This window comes from Strix uralensis, chromosome 4, assembly GCF_047716275.1.
Source record: "Strix uralensis isolate ZFMK-TIS-50842 chromosome 4, bStrUra1, whole genome shotgun sequence".
Lineage (NCBI taxonomy): Eukaryota > Metazoa > Chordata > Aves > Strigiformes > Strigidae > Strix > Strix uralensis.
In genome coordinates, this window is record NC_133975.1 from 84,182,591 (window position 1) to 84,203,395 (window position 20,805).

At 42.9% G+C, this 20,805-nt stretch overlaps 1 protein-coding gene across 3 annotated transcripts in view; it reads right to left on the bottom strand.

The window, feature by feature from the left end:
* AFF1 (ALF transcription elongation factor 1) overlaps positions 1 to 20,805 on the bottom strand; it is a 114,244-nt gene that overhangs the window by 35,844 nt on the left and 57,595 nt on the right. For all 3 annotated transcript variants that reach the window (XM_074867529.1, XM_074867527.1, XM_074867528.1), the window contains exon 4: positions 1,954 to 1,998. In XM_074867529.1, coding sequence (XP_074723630.1) covers positions 1,954 to 1,998 — 45 coding nt within the window. The remainder of the gene's footprint in view (positions 1 to 1,953; positions 1,999 to 20,805) is intronic.

The following is a 20,805-nucleotide window of genomic DNA, read 5'->3' on the forward strand; positions in this document are numbered from 1 at the left end:
GAGATCAACCTCCAGCCTGCCTCCTCTGGCACTACAGCTGGGCCTAGACGAGTGTGCTAAAGCCTTGGCTTGCACAGAAAGCTGAGCATAGGCAAGGATCTTTGTCCTGAACATACGCTAAAATACTTTAAGGGGGGGTTAATCTACACGAGGCCTTTGGGGAAGTTTGGGCTCAGAAATTCAGAACCACCTTTCTGGAATTGCACAAGACAGACTTTTCTTGGCTCCTGATCCCCAAGTTTTAAAACCTGAAGAGCATAATATAGTTGCTCCAAGAAGTGAATTTGTACGGCCTGCCACACTCACCCAGGAACAATTATCTCAGGACTTCCCCCCCAGCCCAAGACCACCTCTGTACTCAAGGTGTGCACCCACCATCCCCATCCGGAGGGGCTGACATCACAACCGTTCCCTGCCAACTTCCCAAAGAAAGCAGCAGGCAGAGTAACACAATATCGGCACTTGGCACAGCTCAGAAAGTCGGGAATTATGTTCATGCTGAATGTATCTCATGACGAGCATGCACCACGCAGTTTGCTCGCGGGGCTTAAAAGAAATCAGTGAGGAACGTGTCTGTGCAAAGTACATTTTTGTACTTTTGGCACCAAATAGATTGAAGTGTGAAAATCTCTACTGTATCATAATTGACAAGTGCCATTTTTTCATCAAGGCACAAATATGAAAGTTCAGAAGTGTCCCTGGTTTCTGTATCTATTAGGAATAACATGAAACGCAAAGATTTACAGGGAACGGAACCACATGGTTACCTTTGGCTCTAGAAGCAGGGATGTGAGCAATCCACGGGGGTTTCTGTGCAAGAACTAGAAGCAGCCTACAACTAACCTGGGTAACTATCGGATCACATTGTTACCACCCTTGCCTTCTCCTTTCTCCCCTCCCACTGCTCAGTTCATTGCTCACTTCACTCACTAGCTGTGCAATCTTTCAGTAGATGATAAACTCCTCCATACACTGCACTCCACCTCTTCGTGTATTTGTACATGCTTCCCCGTGGCTACTACGAAAATAGTATTATGCATTACTGACAGGCAAGGAAACAGGGTATCTCGTGAAACACAGAAGGATGCAGTACTGCAACATAACCAGCACACGAGAGCTACTGAGCACCTGTGTACAACTACCTGTCAGCTAAAACGCTGCCCCAACAACAGCTTCTTGAGAGCAACAAAGGCATCAGGATTTTTCAACCTGAAGCAACTGTGAGGGAAGTGAATCACAGAAACCACACACACCTCCGTCAGGACTTCATCGTCTCAGAATAGTATTTGACATTAAGGAACTATCTTCTCAGTATCAGCATGACCGGCTTGGAGATCACAGTGCGTTCTCACACCATGCACAGTGAATGGGTGACACGCACGCAGACCCAGCTACTGGGAGCCTGTGCGCTGCTCACAGAGCCAGCTCTAACACAAGGTTACAGAGACAGTTTTGCATCAGAGCTGGCTCAGCTCTGCACGAATGGATTAGAATGACAGCGAAGGAGGAGCAGTCCAGCAGCAGCACTGTGCGTAGGCGGGTGGGAAGGGTGCAGGTGCCTGCTCCTGTTCAGGGCCACACTGCTGGGGCTGGCAGCATAGACACGAGGCAGCACGTCCACCGCCTTTGGGAGAAGCGTACTCAGTAATGGCAACTCCCTAACTTGATGAAGGAGCAGCTCTGGCTGTTTTGGATGACATATGAATCTTGCTCTCGGACCACACCAGACTATATTACACTTACATACTAATAGAAAGACTGGTCTTACAACTCCAGCTGTACCCGAGGCTAACTTTTAACTTTACTTCTCCATAGCATATCCCAATAAACCCTTTCAGTGACTGGAACGTCTGCTGACAGACCAGAAGCAGAGTGATATTTTTTCCCCACACACTACTTTAATGCATGCAAAATATAAGCAAACACAGAGCTCTATTGCTTAAGAGCACCTACCTTCAAAATTTCTTCAATGGAGTGGACGTCACTGGGGAAGGTTTGCTGCAACAAAAAAAGGGGAAGCACCATCAGTTTGTTTTGTTTTTACCAACCGACATGAGACAAACAGATGCACTCATCAAATATTTGCTGACCAACAGTTCTATAAATTTCATGAAGTCCCTTAATAAGAAAATGCTAGTAAGAATTAAAAGCCCCATCAGAAGGGCAGTTAATAATGCACATCTACAAAGCCTGTTGTTTTCAAGTCTTTAGTAGAAGATATATTCTAAGAAAGATGAGAAAGAAGGAAAGTGAAACAGAGGTCATTAAACAACGGTGCTCATTGAGTGGCAGGATTCCCCTTGTTTCATGACCAGTGTTATTCTATGCAGCCATATGCACTCAGCAGAAAAAGAAGCTTGGAGAAGACAAAGCAAAGGTGGTTTTAAGTGGAGGGATCATGCACCAGGCCCTTGAATGCCAGCTCTCAGACTCAGGGGAACATCAACTGCCATTAAAAAAATAGAAAAGCAATACAATTGTAACTTGTGCAGTTCAGAATAAAACCTTGAACATACCCCCGGGTAGCAGCTACACGGCGACTTCTGGAAAAGCCTGCAGATGATCTGGATCAAGAGACTACCCCTGTACCTCCCCAACCTGCTTCACCAGAGCCCAGGCAGCGACCACCCCATGCCCACCGGGCCTGGGCCAGGGCTGCCCCCAAGGCAAGGGCGGTGAGGACTCTGAAGGGAGGCCAGCTCCCCGGCAGCACCCTGGCACTCCACCAATGGCACCCAAAGAGGCCCAGGAAATAGCCGCAGCAGCGCCTGCAGCTGCCTTAGCCAGCCTCACGAGCCCAGGCCCAACCAAGCTCTGGGGAAGAGTACAAAGCAAAAGCAATACTAATATTTGCCAGTTATATAACAAACAGCAGACTTTGCAGCTTGGGCGAACACATAAATCTGCTTTTAATGTAGCAGCAAAACCCCACTTTAGCGACTCCTGGCAGGACACCCCCCTGCACACAACACCAAGCATCAGCAGCATAGGTACTGCTGGGCAAGGAAATAGCACAGCAAATGCCTCCTGTTCCCCAGGCACGTGGGGGTGAGGGTAACCACACAGCCAGGGCAAGTGGCAATGCCCCCGACAGAGCCGCCCCGCCCAGGCTGTGGGTGGCGGGAGAGGATGCGGCAGCAGTTCCCTCCTTCCAGCACCACCGGCAGCAGGAGTGCCAGGGATGCTGCGCAGCAGGACCTGAGCTGCTTCTGGCCACAGGCAACACCACTCCACTTCGGCACGTCTGCTTCTCATCTACTAGCAAGGTATGTGTTTTGAAAGTACCTGTCATTTACACATCCGTTCCTAACTGGTATCATTAAAGGAAACTGAAATTAAAAACAGCCAAAGAGCTGAGTAGTTACAATGAGCAAAGTGCATCCAAGAGCAGCTTCTTGCCTATAAACAAGAGATTCAATGGAACCGTCCGGCTATCGGTGTAATTGCTGAAAGGGAAAGGCCAGGAAGACGTTCCTTGTATGAAAGGAAGAGGGCAGTGAGCTACAGTGCCGGATCAGAAGGATCTTCCCTAGAACAAAGTAAACGGCAAAGCAAGCAAACACCTTAATAAAGTCAAAAAGCATTGTCCTTCGCACTCTCACAGAAAGGTCACTCATCTGTTTCCCATATGCTGCACTATTTACAATGGAGGGAGTACAGGACATGAAGAATCTCTTCCCTGCAACCCCGTTTGTCTGTGTCTACATAAAGTTCTCATTGAGGCAGTACTCATCTGACAAAGATACTACTTTTCTTCAGAAAATCATGCATGGATAGCTGCTCCTGATCTTACTCACCCCAAGACAAAGGGAAACTGAGGCATGACCAGATGAATCACATGAATGAAAGCAAGGGGCTGGGATCTAGCCAGACTTGCAGAAGCACCCCACAGCAGGCAGGAGGAGGGAGAGGGAGAGCAAACAGCAGTGAAATTCTACCACGTGGCAAGAGATCAGGAGGCTTCATAACTCAGGGTGCCAAAAAGGGATCCCTCTTTTCCTCTTTTTCCTCCCAGCAGGCTTAACCTGCTAGCTCAACCACCTAATTTACTTAATTTAGTAAGTGGTGAACAGCAGACACAGAAACTTGCATCTTGCTGTACAGAAATGGAGTGTTTAACTAGAAGATTGCTTCAGAAAGCTGCTGAGAAATCCCATGAGAACACCACAGTAAAAACCCTTCCCACAAACCAGATAAGGAATCAAGATCCCACCTGGACAGAGTACTCAAAATCTCCCTCTACAATGGATCAATTGCAACAAATCAAAATCAGTTTGTTTCTCCCATTCCAGACACTTAAGTTTTATGAGGAGATAAATGATAACAAAAGTGGAATTCAATTAACCTGAGAATCAGAGAGTATCTGCAACAGCTAGTTTGGACCTCACTTACCCTTGTCAAACTCATACCCCCTTCCTGAAGGTCTTTCAGATAAGCCTGAAGAGGCTTTGAAATTGATGCAGGTTTCCATACAATGAGTATTTATAGTGCAATAGTCAGGAGGATTTATTGTAACCCTGTTAGGGTACTAACATAATAACAGGGCACTGTTCAGTGACTGTGCTGTTCTTCACAGGTCTGGTGGCTTAGTAAAAACCACTTTCATCTTCGTGGTACAAAATTTAAAGGAAAGCAAACACATGACACTGAACAAGTACTGCAGAAGTCTGCATCAGCAGCACAAGGACCTCCATTTGTCTGTCTTTTTGAGACACAACGTTTAAGTGCATGGTCCCAAGACATGTGAAGCTCTGGAGATACAGAACATAAGGTATTGGGGATGCTCAGGATTGCTTTCATCTTTGGCTAGCAGTTTACTCCCAGGGCCACTAAGTTAGGACATGCTAGGAAGCCCATGCCCCTGCTGGAGACCCTCCCTGAAGAGCATGGGTTTTGAGGCATCTTTAATCTCTGCTCTGCTATCCTGCTGTGCCCTAAGACTGAAAAACCGAATGACACTTTCACCAGCAGTAAAACGTGCAATGAGGAAACAAAACCGCTGCCCACAAATGGATTTGCAACACCCTTATCAAATACATGGTGAAACATTTGCTCTAGAGATTAAAATCACAGACTCCTCAGGACACGAACAGAAAAATTGCTTTCAGTGCCAGAACCACAACAAAACCAGTCAGAGCCATTTGACTGCACTGGGGAACCCAGCAGGACTTGGGTAGGATTGCGACTCATTTCTTCCGCAAGTCTGCAGCCAGTTGCAGTCCCTGTGCCCCAAATCCACTGGCCCCAGCGAGGGCAGGCACACACCCTTTCACTCCATCCCAGCTGCATCGTCCAGGGACTCCTCGTTTTTACAGAACTATGCACCCAGCGCCTGAATGAGCTGGGCTTTTCTGCACGCTGAGTAGTTTTTTTGCCCCCTTTTTTTTTTCCTTCAAGTCACATCTCAGCCTGTAAACTACTATTAAACCACAATTATCGCCCAGCAGCTAGGGCTGTCCTTGCCAGTTTTAAGAGAAGAGTTCAGGGAAAAGGAGAAACACAATGTTGCTTGAAGAAGAATTAAAAAGCCAAAGAAATCACTGAAATGAGATCAGCTTCACTGAGGACTGTGGGTGTGAAAGATCAAATATTACATGTTGCTGTCTATCCCACTTAGCAGTTTTACACCCTTTACAGGGAACACTAACGTCCTCCCCACAGCAAACTTGATTTAAGTCCTGTGTATATTTGCTGGCTGACACTGACATCTGCACAATCTCCAGCTAGGATCTCCTCACACCACATTCATACTCACTGTCAGTTTGGGAATGATGCAGATGCCTCCGAGTGCCACTCACAAAACGTTTTGATGGCTGAGGTCAAGTGCAATCATGGGACATCCAGAACCATAGGGTCACTGGGTTTCTGTTTTGGTTTTGCTTTTTAAAGCCAACATTCCCATCCAAACTGATGCTGCACAACAAAAACAGCTACCCCCCTCTGCAATAATACTAATCTATGTTTCAAAAAGTCTGGTTTTGCTCAAGCGAAGGCTCAACTCCCAGTGATCTTGCAGACTCCAAAAAAGTCTGAGGGGCAGCATGCTTCTCCATTTACCAGCTCCCCCAGCAGAAGACACCAGCAGAGACAGAGGTGCACATCCAGCCCCAACAGGTACCCACATCTGACCCACAACTCCATCCCAGTTCCACAGACTCTAGAGAGGTTAAATAAATGGATGTAACTTGGAAAGACATCTTGTTCAGAAAGACAGAAAACTACTTTAAGAGAGCAGACAGAAGAAATTGCCCCCTTTGTAATCTGTCATGCTTACCCACAAAAATCCCAGGGAACAGCTAGACACAGACTGTGCGACATGGTTCATGCCAGTTATATGTGACCAATAATTTCAGGAACAAATTTAAAATTATACTCATCATTTGTGATGGGAACAGAATCTGGACTGATACACTTCCGTAAGTGCAAGGCTAATTTAATAGATGACTTCTTTACTTGCAAGCTTAAAAAGCAAAGAGGAAGGTTTAAAAAGGTTATCAAGACAAAATCAAGTATCTCTTTGATGAGTATTAACACACTTAATAGGCAAAACAGACATTTCACAATGTCAATGATAAGTTTGATTTTAAGGTTTTTGGAACAAAAAGATGGATAAACATAAAGCCATTAAGTAAATTTTGACTACAGAAAAATGCAGACTACCATTAATACGACTTTTAAGCCTCAGTTACTGAAGAACAAGCAACATGCTATTAAAATGGTGAGACACTGCCACACTCTCTCCTTTTTATAATTTTTGCAGTATATACATTTTTCCAATTCACCAACCTGCACAACTGGCTGATGAAGGCCAAGTAATATCTTGCAAAGACATATCATCTCAAGGTTAACAAAAGACAGTGCTACAAGGTGATATGCCTGAAGTATTATTAAGTACAGCTGAAGTTGTCTGAAAAGGACTTCACTCAAACCTCTGCATTCAACATAATAGCTCAGACCAGCACAACCACATCCACTCTCTCCTCTTGGTAGCTGCACAAAATCACCCACTTCCTTTTTCCTCACTACTAGTGACCTCACTCAAGAAGAAATATCTATGCAGATACCTGTGAAAGTTTAAATAAAATAAGAAGTACCATATATTTTCAGGATGTTTTGGAGCGTTTAGGTTTTTTGAGAAAGAAGTTGTGCACTTCCCATTTAGCATCTGCCATAGGTAAAACACTTTGGAAACCTCCAACACATGCAAGTGTACTGCCCAGACAACAATGTGGGGAAGGACATGCTATTCAGAGCCATTTCAGACAGTACTGCTATACTTGTTTTCCTTCCGGGAAAATGCAGTTGAGGAAGTTACTTCAGAGAGATTAATTGATGAATTCCTACAGATACCAGCAACTCCCTTTCTGCTCACTTACATGCACACAGCACAACATAATAATGTATTCAGAAAGCCAATGTATGGTTCCAGAACACAAAAATCTATATAAATACTTGGGTGATAAATTTTAATGCAGATTCTTTACCAGAGCAATAAATACATTAATGCTTTCACTTTATCAGAGCATAAACTACTCAAAGGCTAGAGACCTGCAGGAATCACTGTCTACATGATAACCTATTGCAGCTGACCAGATACAGAGTATTTTGCTTTGCTCTATAGCATCATGCTTCCCCCAAAGAAGTTAAATGTTTGTCTCCTGTACCATAATGCATGCAATTACATGAGAAGTAGCTTTCCTTATGCTAAAGGTGGTGAACAGAATTGGAAGCATCTATTAGAAATTTGACTATGAAAGATTGTGTGATCCCCTCCCCATTTGTACTAGGGTAGCACACAATCTGCTGATTTGACTATAGGGTGGGATTGTCCATTAAAAGTAAAAAAAAAAAAAACCAACCCACAAACAGTCACTGAAGGATTCAGTACTATGATCCTGAGCTGAAAAGGACTTAAGGATTAGGGCCAACATAATTTCAAGCACTTGCACAAACATAAGAAACCCTAGAAGTTATATGAGGAACTAGGCTGCCTTTATGCTACAACGGGCTTGCAAAAATGCACAGGTGCACATACCCTCAAAAGAAGAGAACGAGCTCTTAATTTAGAAAACAATTCGAAATCTGCACAGGCACTCAATTCAAGCTGCATAGCAACTGTGTGACAAAACTCTCAAATACCTCCAAGTCCTCTCTTCAAGTGCAATTCCAAAAAAACCACGCACTTTCACGAGCACAAAGCCCTGCTCGTGCCCCGAGCCTTGCACAGCTCTGTTAGACGCTCTAAAGAGAGATGAACAAGGAAATGCGGATAATGACAGTCACCTAAAACCAGACTAAACTGCTTGAGGAACCACCTGGTACACAAATGCCCCACTGGCCATGATAATATGTGGGCCAGACACCCAACCAGAGGTGGTGCAGTGCCCCAACCAGGGAGCAACACAAGAAAGGGCCAGCATCAACCCTCCTGGCCCTGCACTCTTTTCCTGCTGACAGAGTTGCACCCACCAGACCGTTGCAGCAGGAGGGACCAGCAGCCTGCTCCTCTCTCAGCACGACGGCTAGAAGGGGAAGGGGAAAGTGAGGGAGACTTTGAAAGGATCCTTGGCAAAAGCCTGGCTTTCTCCTCTCTAGCACAATGCAGTCAACACTGGCTAAACTGAGAAGCCAGAAGACTGGGCATCTTTTTAAAAATAAAGCTTTGTCACAGATACTACAAAGAATAAGCAGCGCGGTTTTGGTAATGAAGACAGGGTTCAAGAGCTTCTAAAATTGCTTCTTTTTTAAAATTAAAAATTACAGCACACATTTTTATCCCATTCTGCCACATGTGCCAAATGGAGCTGAAGGACCGTACGGCAGTCTTGCGTGCAAGCTTTCTCCCTGGTTTCTAAATAGCTTGCCTCGTCAGGAGGTTGTGGCAGAATAGTTTCAAGCAGGCTGTCAAAAAAATTGTCTCCAAGAGAGTTGGCCACGCATTATTTCAGATGTCACAGAGTGGCACCACTGAGATGTATGGGCTCAAACAAGGCCAGTAGCGGTAACAGCATATAGATTGCACAAAGATGAGGACAGGAGGTCTGGAAGCAGATATTAACCGGAATGGATATGAACTGCCTTTCAGGCAAGCATTAAGGTGTTGCAGACCTTTCTGTTCCTTCTCATGTCAGTAATTTCCACCCGACTGCTTATTTCTGCTTATTTGCATGCCTCTGCTGTCACAGCCATTTAGAGCTGCCCCTCTGACATCCTGCACACAAATAAGTCCCTTGCTTCTCTGTTTCCTTCATCTCAGGTGAAACTGGTGCCTGGAGACAGCCAAGTGGTTTAGGTGAAGAACAGGTACGGCCCACGTGCATTTCATATGCTTCCTGGTATTTCCTCCTAATCAAAATGGATTTGCCGTGTGTGTAGCTCAAGTTTGCCAGCTATTGCTCTTTGCCTGATTTCAGACTAAATTATTAGCACGAGAAAACCCAAGGGAGCAGTGCAGCAAGGGTGAGAAAAGCCAAGTATGAGTTCCATGTCCTTCATTGTGTTGTCAGTTTTGTTTCCTAATGAGCTGCAACTATCAGCAGAGGCCACCTGTTCATGCTAAAAAACGTTCATATTTACAGCTGCTTCCCATTTAATACTATATTTGAACATAAATATTTAGCCTTAAATTTATTTTTTCATGTCAACTGCACAGGCTTTTGCCACATGAATGCAACGAAGTTCACAAAACTGCATATGCACGAAGGGTTAGTCTGAAAACACCACGCAGAGCAAAGTCAGACCAAAACCTCCCATCCTGTCCTCACTTTGCCCATAACGTGCTTAACCAGCTCAGAGCAGGAGATCTGGCATATTAGATGGACTCTCCTACTCACACACAGGTCACACTAGGGATAGCACACTAGCATACTCCTCAAAGCAACCTTCCACCTGCATTTTTGTGTAGTTAAAAACCCACCCTCTCCATAATATAGATAGATGCGAGATGAACACACACACACACACAGAGCTCGTTTCCAAATGACCCAGCCAACAAAAGCAAGAATACGTATTTTAACCAAGCCTCTACTAACCTTGATTATGAATGCAATAACATTCTGCCGTGCATTGAAAAAGGCTGACAAAATTTGAAACTCGAATTACCTTGTTGATCAAAACAAACACTTAAACACAAATTTATGAAGGTTTTCACACACTATCTTGAGGAACCCCAAACACCAAGCAGATTCTCTGCCAAGGATGTTTAAATTTCCATATAACAAAACAGATTAAAATACATCTATGACACAAAGAGAGGTCCAATGATCTGAAACCTGGCTTACTCCATCCACCTTTTTTTAGAGGATATGGTGGCAAGGCTGGTTTCGGGGAAAGCAGAAGCAACAATTCGTACTTATCTATTCAGGAGAGCATTTATCAGAACAAATATGAACACTGTGTGAATACATTTGTGATTAAAATAATTTCTAGTCAGACAGGCAGCATCCTGTGAGCAAACTATCAGCATGGGTGGTCATTAAGCGTGTTTTTAAAAGATGTTTACATTTTGCTGCAGACACAGTGCACTTGTTCAACAGATCTCTTTCTTTCACACACTTACTGATTCCCAAGTGTCTGATATGTGGGGAACCCTTTCTTAACATGGCAAACAAAATGTTTTTCCAAGTCAACCAGCTAAAGGCTTATTTTGCAGATAGACAGGTTCTCTAATAATCCTTCAAACAATATCCGCTCAATTCAACAAAATTCTCTTACCATGAATAACAATTGTTAAGATACGCTAAAAAAAATAAAAAATAAGTGGGGGCAGAGGGAGAACAGGAATGCAAACCAAAACTAACTAAATAGCAATGCCAATGACCTCATGCCTGTGAGCTTTACATTTTGATTCATCTTGTATGATCTCAGCCAGCATTAAATACGAACCTTACAGCAAACAGTATTTGTTTTAACAGAAATGCATCTCAGATAGAAAACACAAAAGGAAGTTCTATGAAGTAATCCCACCTAAAACAGTAGCCTTCAGGCAAAATAATCAGCCCCGCAAGTCTTTTGGGCAGGTGAGCCACCAGCAGAGTCAACAAAAGCAGCACTCAACTCTGCTTTTGAGCTTTCTTCCTCGACTGGGAGCCAAGGAGGAGAAAGGAAGATGAAGCAAAAATACTTTTGGTGCAGAAACAGCTCTGAGGCTCAAGGGTGAGGTCTGATGGCAGAGGGGAGACAATGCAGCCCATGGTAGCTGCCAAGGACTGCGTGGTCCTTCATCACACGCACACCCCTGTCGCCCTGCCCTGCCCTTAGCCTGCATTTGGATAGTCCAGGACTTAACCTGGCAGACATCCATTCCCCTTCCGTTCATTCAGCTCCTTCGGTCACCTGGCCACAGCACCAGATGAATACCAGAAGTGGTGCAGCTGAGGGGGAACGCATTCCCACAAACACTCAGCGCACCTGCAGGGAGCAAAGGTCTTAATTTTACACAGCTTCCAGTGTTTGGTAAACCTTTTGGGGATCCAGAGCCAGTCACCTACAGTCAAAATTCTCTCTGAAAGCACACAGCTTAACCCTGCTCCTACAGTGGTAAACCTCCCATGAACTGCAGTGGAAAAAGTGTTACAATTCTTCGCATTTTACAAACCTGAAGTGCCTCTTACATCGCACCTGTTACTTGCATAACTTGAAAATAATAATTTTAAAAACTTTATGAACTATTTTCGATTTTCAAAAAGACACAAAGAAAACCTCCCCTGCAATCAATGTATGTTTTGCTACTAGCAGATTTCCTTTTCCCTAGAAAGCACGCAAACGGGTTAAGATTGTGTCATGATGCTGCATTTTCTTGCATGCACCAACCTAGTCCAAGGCACTGTTTTTGCCTCAGTACTCTGAACTACGGATCAGGGTTTTTTTAATTGCTTGTAGCTAAACAGACTGGAAATGAAAGTGATGACTTGGTTTTGAAGTGCAGAACATGCTGGTGAAACTTATTAACCTCAACAGCACTCTGGGGCATAAAACCACATTTTCGTTTCCGACCCGCAGGTTTTATCAGCATCCACCCCTTCTACTATAGTGCAGCTTGTTCAGATCTGGCACCAGCAATCCCTGAGGTGAACCTGATTTCACCTACCGAGGGAGAAACCAAACAATGATTGTCTGCTACCATGCCAACTTTGCCTGCCCGCAGGTGGGTTCCTCGGCTTGTGAGAGCAACCCGAAGTCAAAAGCCAATCTTTGCACCAATGTCACTGGGGAAGGATGGAGATCAGTAAAGAGCCCCCACACAAGGAGCAGGGTTTTTGAAGCCAGCTGGCTCCTCTTCACAGCACCGTGGGGCTGCAGAGCCCACAGCGCTGGGAGCGGCACAGAACAAGCCTCGGGTGCTCCCCAGGCCTTTGCTAACGGCAGCTCAGCACAGCGGCATCCCGGCGGCACAGCCAGCGCTTGGGGTAGCCGAGGAGTTTCTCCACCAGATTCCTGTGCCATCCGCAACGCTGCGGGGATTCAAAGAGCACGCGGTTAACCCAAAACACACACGTAAAAGTCGGAATGATTCAGACATCACCTGCATCTATAACTGTGTGTGGTTTTGCAAGGGACCACATGGTTAGCCCAAAACACACACGTAAAAGTCGGAATGATTCAGGCATCACCTGCCTCTATAACCGTGTGTGGTTTCGCAAGAATATACACATACACATCGCTATCACAGCTGCTGCAGGAAAAAAGACCCCTAACAAACCATAGGAGAACTGACTACACAGGGGAAACAGCAACACTGATGAAGAGCAAACACAAGCAGCAAAATTGCATCAAGTAAGAGAGGTGCAGGCAGGCAGTTAATAGAAGATTTTCTTCCAATTTCTTTCAGGTTCAGGAACTGTAGGTGTTGGGTTTTTTGTTTGTTTGTTTCTTTTAAAAAGTTCATACAAAAAAGTATTAGCATTTTCAAAAGGAAAAACATGGAATTTGCATTAACACTTACTGAGATGAGCCTTTGCACTGCTGCCTGTGAGCTTTGGATTAAGTCAATAACAAATCAGATAAAAGAGTGTGCAAAGACTTCGAAACAAGCTGTATTTTAAGGATGAGACCATCCCTCCCTGTCTTCAGTGTAGAAATACCTGTGTACATTTAGGTTTTCCTTGGTGCTATTTTAAGCACCAAAAGCTCAAAAACGTTTATTTTAGAAGCTTGCAATAAAAAGGGACTTTTATTGTCTAGTCATGAAATCTTTGTTGATATAAGTTGTTTAAAATCTGAAATTGTACAGAACTAAATACATCTTTAACAACTGGCTTCATAAATTACAGCTACTGATTTTAAAGGCCATTTTGTTATGTGGAATATTGCCTGAGGTTTCATTCCTACTGTAAAATAATGTACAGATACTATTTGGCAGCAGAGTCCCTGTATCAGCAGCTTGAGCTGTTCTAGGAAATTCAGGAAGCTGCTGTCAGAGAACAACAAACCCGTGAGAAGGGAATGCCATTTTCTCAGCAGGTTGCCTAAGACTAGGATTAATTTTCACAGGAGGTTAAAAATAACCGCAAGACACATCATTTTTAGAACAGAAGAAAGCTCACCTCATTTCAACAAAAACACGACAACCACAACAAAAAAGACACAAGACGGTAGAAGAGAGGGGGACAACAAGAGGAAATGAAACACAAAGAAAACTGAAATAGAAAACCAATTTTACAAAAACTTTGTTATCAGACTATCTTTGTGGAAAGAGAAGAAACTTGGTTCCAGTGCAGTACTAATAAGGCACTGCACACCGCAGCAGCTGTAAAAAAAGCATGTTTGGGGATGCTCTTATTTGAGTTTTGTTGTAGCTTCAGGTAGCCAGCTGGGTGGGTTTAGCAAGGAGGGACAAGCATAAACAAGCAACACATATCCTATGTTTCCCCTCTCAGTGACTTAGCTCTTGCATGTAATGGAGTGAGACTGGAATAATTCCAGCAAATCAAAGCAAAGCTAAAGTAGATCTGTATGCCATTGCTTAGAGCATTAAGTTTCACTTCTGTACGTCATGAAAAACAAAAACCGTGTTATGCTTTTTGCTTTATGCACACTAAAACAATGCTGAGGCACCACAGAAATGTACAAAAAGGCTCTGCCTCATCCAGTGAGACATCTTCAAAATTACACTATAAATCCATGTTTTCATGTTTGTGTTTATGCTGCTTGCTTCTTTTTGACAAACAAGAGTTCATTGAGGACTACAAATCCAATCTACCAGTCTCAAAGTCCATGGGAGCCTTCTAAAATAATTTCTCTGTGTGCTATTTCAGGTCCTCTGTGGGCACCAGTGTTTAACCAGCAGTGTGCATTTAGTCAAGTCCCCTGTGGACGGTTTCACAAGTGCATTTAACCCATTTAAGTCCACTCCTCTCCTTTCCAAGGCAACGCCAAAGCTATTCCACTGAAACAATGTCACACCACCAGGCACTCCTCTGCCTCTGTCCCAACATCAACCCAGCAGCCCAGCTCACAAGAGAAGGCATCAGCTCCGGCATGCCACTGCCCTCATCGCAGGTTTGAAAACAAATCAAACCATTTCCATGAACTTCTACTCTTGCTTTCTTCAGCTGACACTGAATGATCCTGGCAATTTAAGCATTTTACATCAAAGTGCTCAGTAAACAATGGTTGTACTGTCGTGTTCCTGCGTGGGCGCCTGGAGGAAATAAAACATTCTTTAAAGATTTTACACGCTATTCTAACTCTGAGATGGATTATTTTGCTCAATCTAAAAATAAATGCATGGGCCTCCTTCTTGTGTTCAAACAGCATAAGAAAAAAAAAATTGCTGTTTTGTCTTCCTTTGTCTGAAGGAGCAAAGGGTTTTGTGTTCTGGGGGAACAGACTGCTGATATGTCTTAATAAAGGATTCTTCAAAAATCTTGAGCTGCTGAAAGCAATTTGTGCATCCCTTGTTAGCCTTCATCTAATAATAATATAATTGAAATCCAAACAAACTAAACATGAAAATTAAGTGCAGCGTCACCTGTATATAGCCACATGGACCAGAACTCCAGTCAAGGCTGATTATTTCACTAGTAAATTGCTCTATATAAAGAACCTCTGCACAAAAGCTCCTCCCCATCGTAACTACCATCTGTATAGTACCTCTCAATAATCTGATTTTGACCCCTTGATTCTGCAAAACTTTCTTACGCTTAGAGTGTCTCCAGTAAATAATTTTTAATCATGCTTGTCATGAATCTATAAGTATTGTGTCCGTAACAGCCTGAGTCTGTGTCCTCTTCTTCCCTCCAGAACAAACACAAGGTGTCTTTCAATCTAAGTGTTGAAGGTATGAAAAATATTTGAGTAAGAGCAGCAAGCCATGATTTCAGGTATTCTCTCATTTACAATACCACCTCCTCAAAATTTATGCTATTAGAGATACTTTTTACAGTATCTTGAAAAAAGCTGCTCACTGCAGCTGATACAGATAAAGCTGTAAAAGTCCTGTGACTCATGTCAGAGGAGATTTTTGTTGATAATATCTGTCCAATGAATAAATCAATCTGCACTCTGCTGACATAACTAAATTTACATATGAATTTCTGCTAATATAAAATAGTCACAGGAAAGGAGCAAAGCAGAAGGAGAAATCACAGCTTTGATATTATTATTCTGCGGGCCAGAGGGGAAAACAGCTCAGACCTGGTTGAAAGATAATGATTTTTAACATTTTTCTAAGGAAAAATAGCACGAAATCATGCATTATATGGTGTTATCTGCAAAATTTAATACATGATCGTTAGAAGGAATGTTGTATCAAGGCTAATTACATATATAAGTGTAAGTGATATATCAACTATAGCAAAGCTGTTTGAAAGCCACAAAGTGCCATAATTAAATAAATATGCAGCACAAGTTCAGAAATTCGAATGATGGGGTATATATTTAAAAGGTTTCAAAAGTTTCTCAGAAGCTCTAACTTTACTTCCTAAAGTGATTTGATCATTTAAGGGTCCACGTTTTGCTGGAGGTCAGCAGGAATTAGGCTCTTAAAAGCAAACAGCATTTTGCAAATAAATTCTATTCACTTAGATCCGAGCATAGCTATTTTTTGGTCTAGTTGGATTTTTAAAAAAAATCTTTGCATTAAGATACTTGTTAACATGTGAGTACAAAGGATGCACTTTGGTTCTCAATTCAACCTCTTTAACCAAAAAAATCTAGCAACACTTGAAAGCCTACACATGCTTCTCAAACTTCCACTCTTTCCCATCCCATTCTTGACCACTACTGTATCTCTTATGGACGCTCAATGCCAGTATCATAAACCCCTGGGTATTTATACTGGAAATAACTTCGAACCACACAGGAACTACAGTCTTCAAAGCAGGCTGAATTCTGATGTCAACCATAACTTTGGCACTAGTATGGTTTCCCTTCCATGGAAACAGTACTGTAGTAGGCATTATTTTATTACAGCTAGTGGACTTCATTTCCAAATCCCCTAGCGTGAGCTTGAAAAATCATTTGATGGTAAATCCTGACCTTCATTCGAGTTAAACAAAAAGGTAAGAAAACAGTAACTACATCTGTTAAGACCATCAAGGAAATTGGGGGTTTTAGTGGTGAAAGGTGTTCTGTGATTCTGGGGATCACCTCAGATAACTGCTGCCATCTCAGAAGTTTTCTCCCTTTCCAAACACCACTTTCCCCTTGGAAAATGAGCTGAGTTAGATTTATGATGGCAGTGGTGACACTTGGTGTACTTCCCCTCGATGACTCAGTAAACAAGACTCAGAGATGCAGGCTCTTGTACTGTTTTAATACTTAACAGGACTGCTGCTTTTCTAAACCAAGACCTTTTATTTGTCCATTTTGAAGAGCAGTACCCCACACCACCTCTCTGCATTGCCACCGCTGCAAATAAAAAAATTGAAAAACAAAGGAATTGAAGAGGCAGGCTGAAGCCTGGGCAGCATCACCAGTCCCAGGGCCAGCACCAGGCACAGCCCTGTGCTGCTACCTGGGACAGACCACACAACTTCGAGGGGAGCTAGAAGGCATCAGCCATCAGCACATCAACAGAGAAGGCAAGTGGGATGCTTGTTAGTCAGTCCAAATATAGTATTCCCAAAGGGAAAAAAAAAGAAGAAAACGCATCTGTTGAGAACACAGGAGTTTTCTCTCTCTCTCCTTAAGAAAGCAAAGTTTGTAACTGAGAGGGAGCCTAGGTGCTATCTTTAAACTTTAACAGAAATTTAAGAAATATTTTTAAATGCTTCCAAACCAAGGAACTTAACCTGTGGGAAAAAAATAGCAAGCCTTAATTTGCCATTATTTTAAAACTGACCTAAATGCAAACAGAATATTTCTAGATTTGATGTTTTGGGGTTGGGACAGCAAAATGCCTTCTTATGCTTATTCTTCTTATTCTTATGTCATCGTGTATACACACATGAAAGCTATCCTCCCTGCGATGACTACCGGACAAGTCTCTCAGCTCCCCTATCTTGCCGTAGAAGACTGGAAGCCACAGCAAGTCCTGTGCACCAGTTACCTGATCACCCTTTCCAGTATACAAAACTACCTGTTGAAGTAGCTGTAAAACTTTCAGCTGTAAAAGCAGTGTCCAAGGCTGAGATGGCCTGCTCCTAGGAGGTGATTATTATTCCTCAACTCAACACTCACGCAGACGCTTTCATCCTCTCCTCAGCAACCAGCTTTGCACGCTCGGTGTAAAGCCCACAGCACGCTCAGCTGGTTTGCCAGGTGGGTACAGAGGCCAGGGCTGGACGCAGCCTTCTAGGACCTGCTTTGCTATGCTGTGTCGAGGAGAACCAGTCTACAATTAATATTTAAAATCCATATGTAGAAGATACTTACCTCTGTTATGATTCAAAACATAAGCTTCCTTAAAAGACATTTTTTATCAGCCCCTAAACTCTGCATTAAAGACTGCAAACAGTGTTTCCTAAGTCCCAGAAATTCTTTATGGCCTGGCTTATGCACTGCAGAGCTGTCACATACAATTTTTATTGGCAGCTAAGTGAAGCGGGAGGTGCTGAGCTTACGTACCTGGCTGTCATTTGGGAAGTGATCCCTCTAAGTCAGGTGTATTAGGAACGCTACGGGCCATCAGCCTCCCAGGCTCACATAGCTGTCAGAAAACAAAGTGATGCTGAGAGGACAGCAGACGGTCAGTTCACTGTTTCTTTCCTTGTCTAATCTGGAGGGAAGAAGCGTCTTTTTTGTTTATTTAACATACTGTCTGAATAGTTTATAATTAAAATGCAACCAAGGGCAGATGTTTACAAGGATTACCAAGACAGCAGCCAACCTCTGTCTAAGAAAAAGCTTTCTGCATCTTTCCCTGAAGCAGCTTTTGGGGACAGCAAACTGGAGAAGATTTAATTACTTGTGGCTCTCATCCGCTACGCTGATTTCCAGATTTTCTGCATTACTGTTTCACTGCCTGTACTTTCCTTCATACATAATTGCTCATATAATGGCAATATTTGTGTGAAAATTTCCCATGAACCAGTGGCAAAATAATCAAACCATTTGAAATACTTCGGGGATGTGAGCCGGCAGGGTAATAATTTGTAGTCGTATGATGGATTGGGCTCAACACCTTTGAGACATAAAAAACTGCAATTTGTTCTTTACGTCCTCTCAGGCAAAGTCTCTACATTGGGATAGTTTCACATGCAATTCCCAATCAACCTCCTGCACGCTGGACAACAAGCATCTCCCTACACGCGCACTGCAGAAGGCTGTGGGCTACAGGACTCTGAGAAAACGTCTAAGGAAAGGGTAGGATGTACCCAAGGGGTTACTGATACCATAGCATACAGAAAAATAAATACCACACTGCTTCTCTTCTTGCTTTCATTATGGAAACACGGGTAGTATTACTGTGGTAACATGAACGCTGTACTAGCAGAGAGGAGAAGGAACAGAGCTGACCCTGCTCTGCACTGCAGCAAATCAAGGAGGCAAAGGAGGTCAGCCCATCCTCTGCATTGGTAGAGTGATGCTATTCTTTCAGCACGTCCAGCCAAGGATTAACAAGGCAAAACTGCAAACAGACAAGCAACATGACAGCCAAGAGCACCTTTAGGAAAATGTTTGCCTCAAGCGAAAACATTCAGGCTGAAAATACTGCACCTTTCACCTTTAGCAAACAGATGGTGTCCAACCAAGTCTGAATTACAACTCGGTCTGAACAGCAATGAGCTGCCAGGCTGAGGAAAGAAACCAAAATATTCCTTGTATAAGGAAGAGTAGGTTGTCAGGACCCAAATCTGATAGGACTTTGTCTCCTGTTACATTAATTCACCCTCCAACTTCCAAAACCTATAGCATTCTTCATAAGCCACTACTATTCAAAATGCAACATGCAGAAGGCATATTTAAAAACTGGCGTTCTTATGGTACGTTAAAAAATACCATAAGCTTTGAAAGAAATATATACCACAGCGTTAATAAGGAATCGTTCTACACATTGTTTATTTTACAATAGACTTTTAAAATGTGCAGTCACCCTGCCAGTGTGTTCATTCCAAATACATACAGCAGTTAGCCTTAAAAATCATGGGGAAGTGCTCACTCAAAATTTTCTGCATTTCTGTGGGTTTCATCTCAAAACTTCAGGAATTTCTCCCCTTGGGGGTGTTTTGTTTATTGAATTCAGTAGTGCATTAAAACAAATATTTGAATTTAGGCTCTGATTCAAGAGGATTAAGTTCTCTCAAGATTCTGCTAATACAGAAACAATTTTTGCAACATCTCTCAAGAAAAAAGTATTGCTATGCTGTCACTATTCTTTCTAAATTCAAGCAGTGAAAGAGGAAGAGAGATCTGAAAACTTTTAATGAACACATTTTTCTTTTGACTTAACGGAGCTTAATAAGCCAGCCAAGATAATATTTCTGACTGTGGTATAATCTAAGACGTACAGCAGTGTACTGAATAGCAATAGTTACTATTTATCTTGAAAGGAAAGTGCACATCCGGGTAAGTCACCCAAACTGAAGTTTCTGTAAGCAATGGGAGTTTAAGTGAAGTTTCATATTTTTTTTACTAATATTGAAGCTGACTGGTTAAAAATTAGTCCATGAGTCCAGTACTATGGAGCTCTATTTCCTTCACAGCCAAGGCAAACATCACACTTGTTCCTTCCTCCTTTGATTGAAGAAAAGCTCTATCTTAAGAATAGGCAGAAAGGCCAAAGTGATTAAATTGAGCATCCGAAAGAAGCAGAACTCACAGAAAGCAGTAATGCCTTTTATTAGATGAAGATAGCTGTGGGGAAGGGAGATGGCAGAGGACACTTTCAGCATCAAGCCCTTGCTGGGCCTGAAACAAACACTAAGTCATGTCCACGGGCAGCTGCAGTTTGTTTTCCGTGTGGTTGGGCATGTGCAAAGGCAGCTGGGCTGACAGCAGAGCCTCTCTGGGAAATGCACCCGGACCTTTCACTCGAAGCAGGATAGACTTTCATGATCACGTCTTGCACTATTTGCTACACCTGACTGCATGCAAAAAGAGCACCTCAATATCTAATGACATCTATGAACTGTTTCACCAACTGAACCATTTGGCAAGAAAATGTAACACTGCTAATGCAGTTTAGAAAGAGAAATCACTGTGCTGGAAAGCAGGAGATCAAAAACGTAGGAATAACACCTTTTCCAACTGGGAATTAAAATATTCTGCTTCTTAAAACAATTAAGCACTAATTTACTGTTTAAGTAATAAATGCTCATTGTTATGATGATGAAAACTGGCAACTAAAGTTTGGGAGGGAAGGGGATATTAAAGATAATTCAGACAGCAACATTGTTGGACGTCAGTGAAAATGAAAAATGA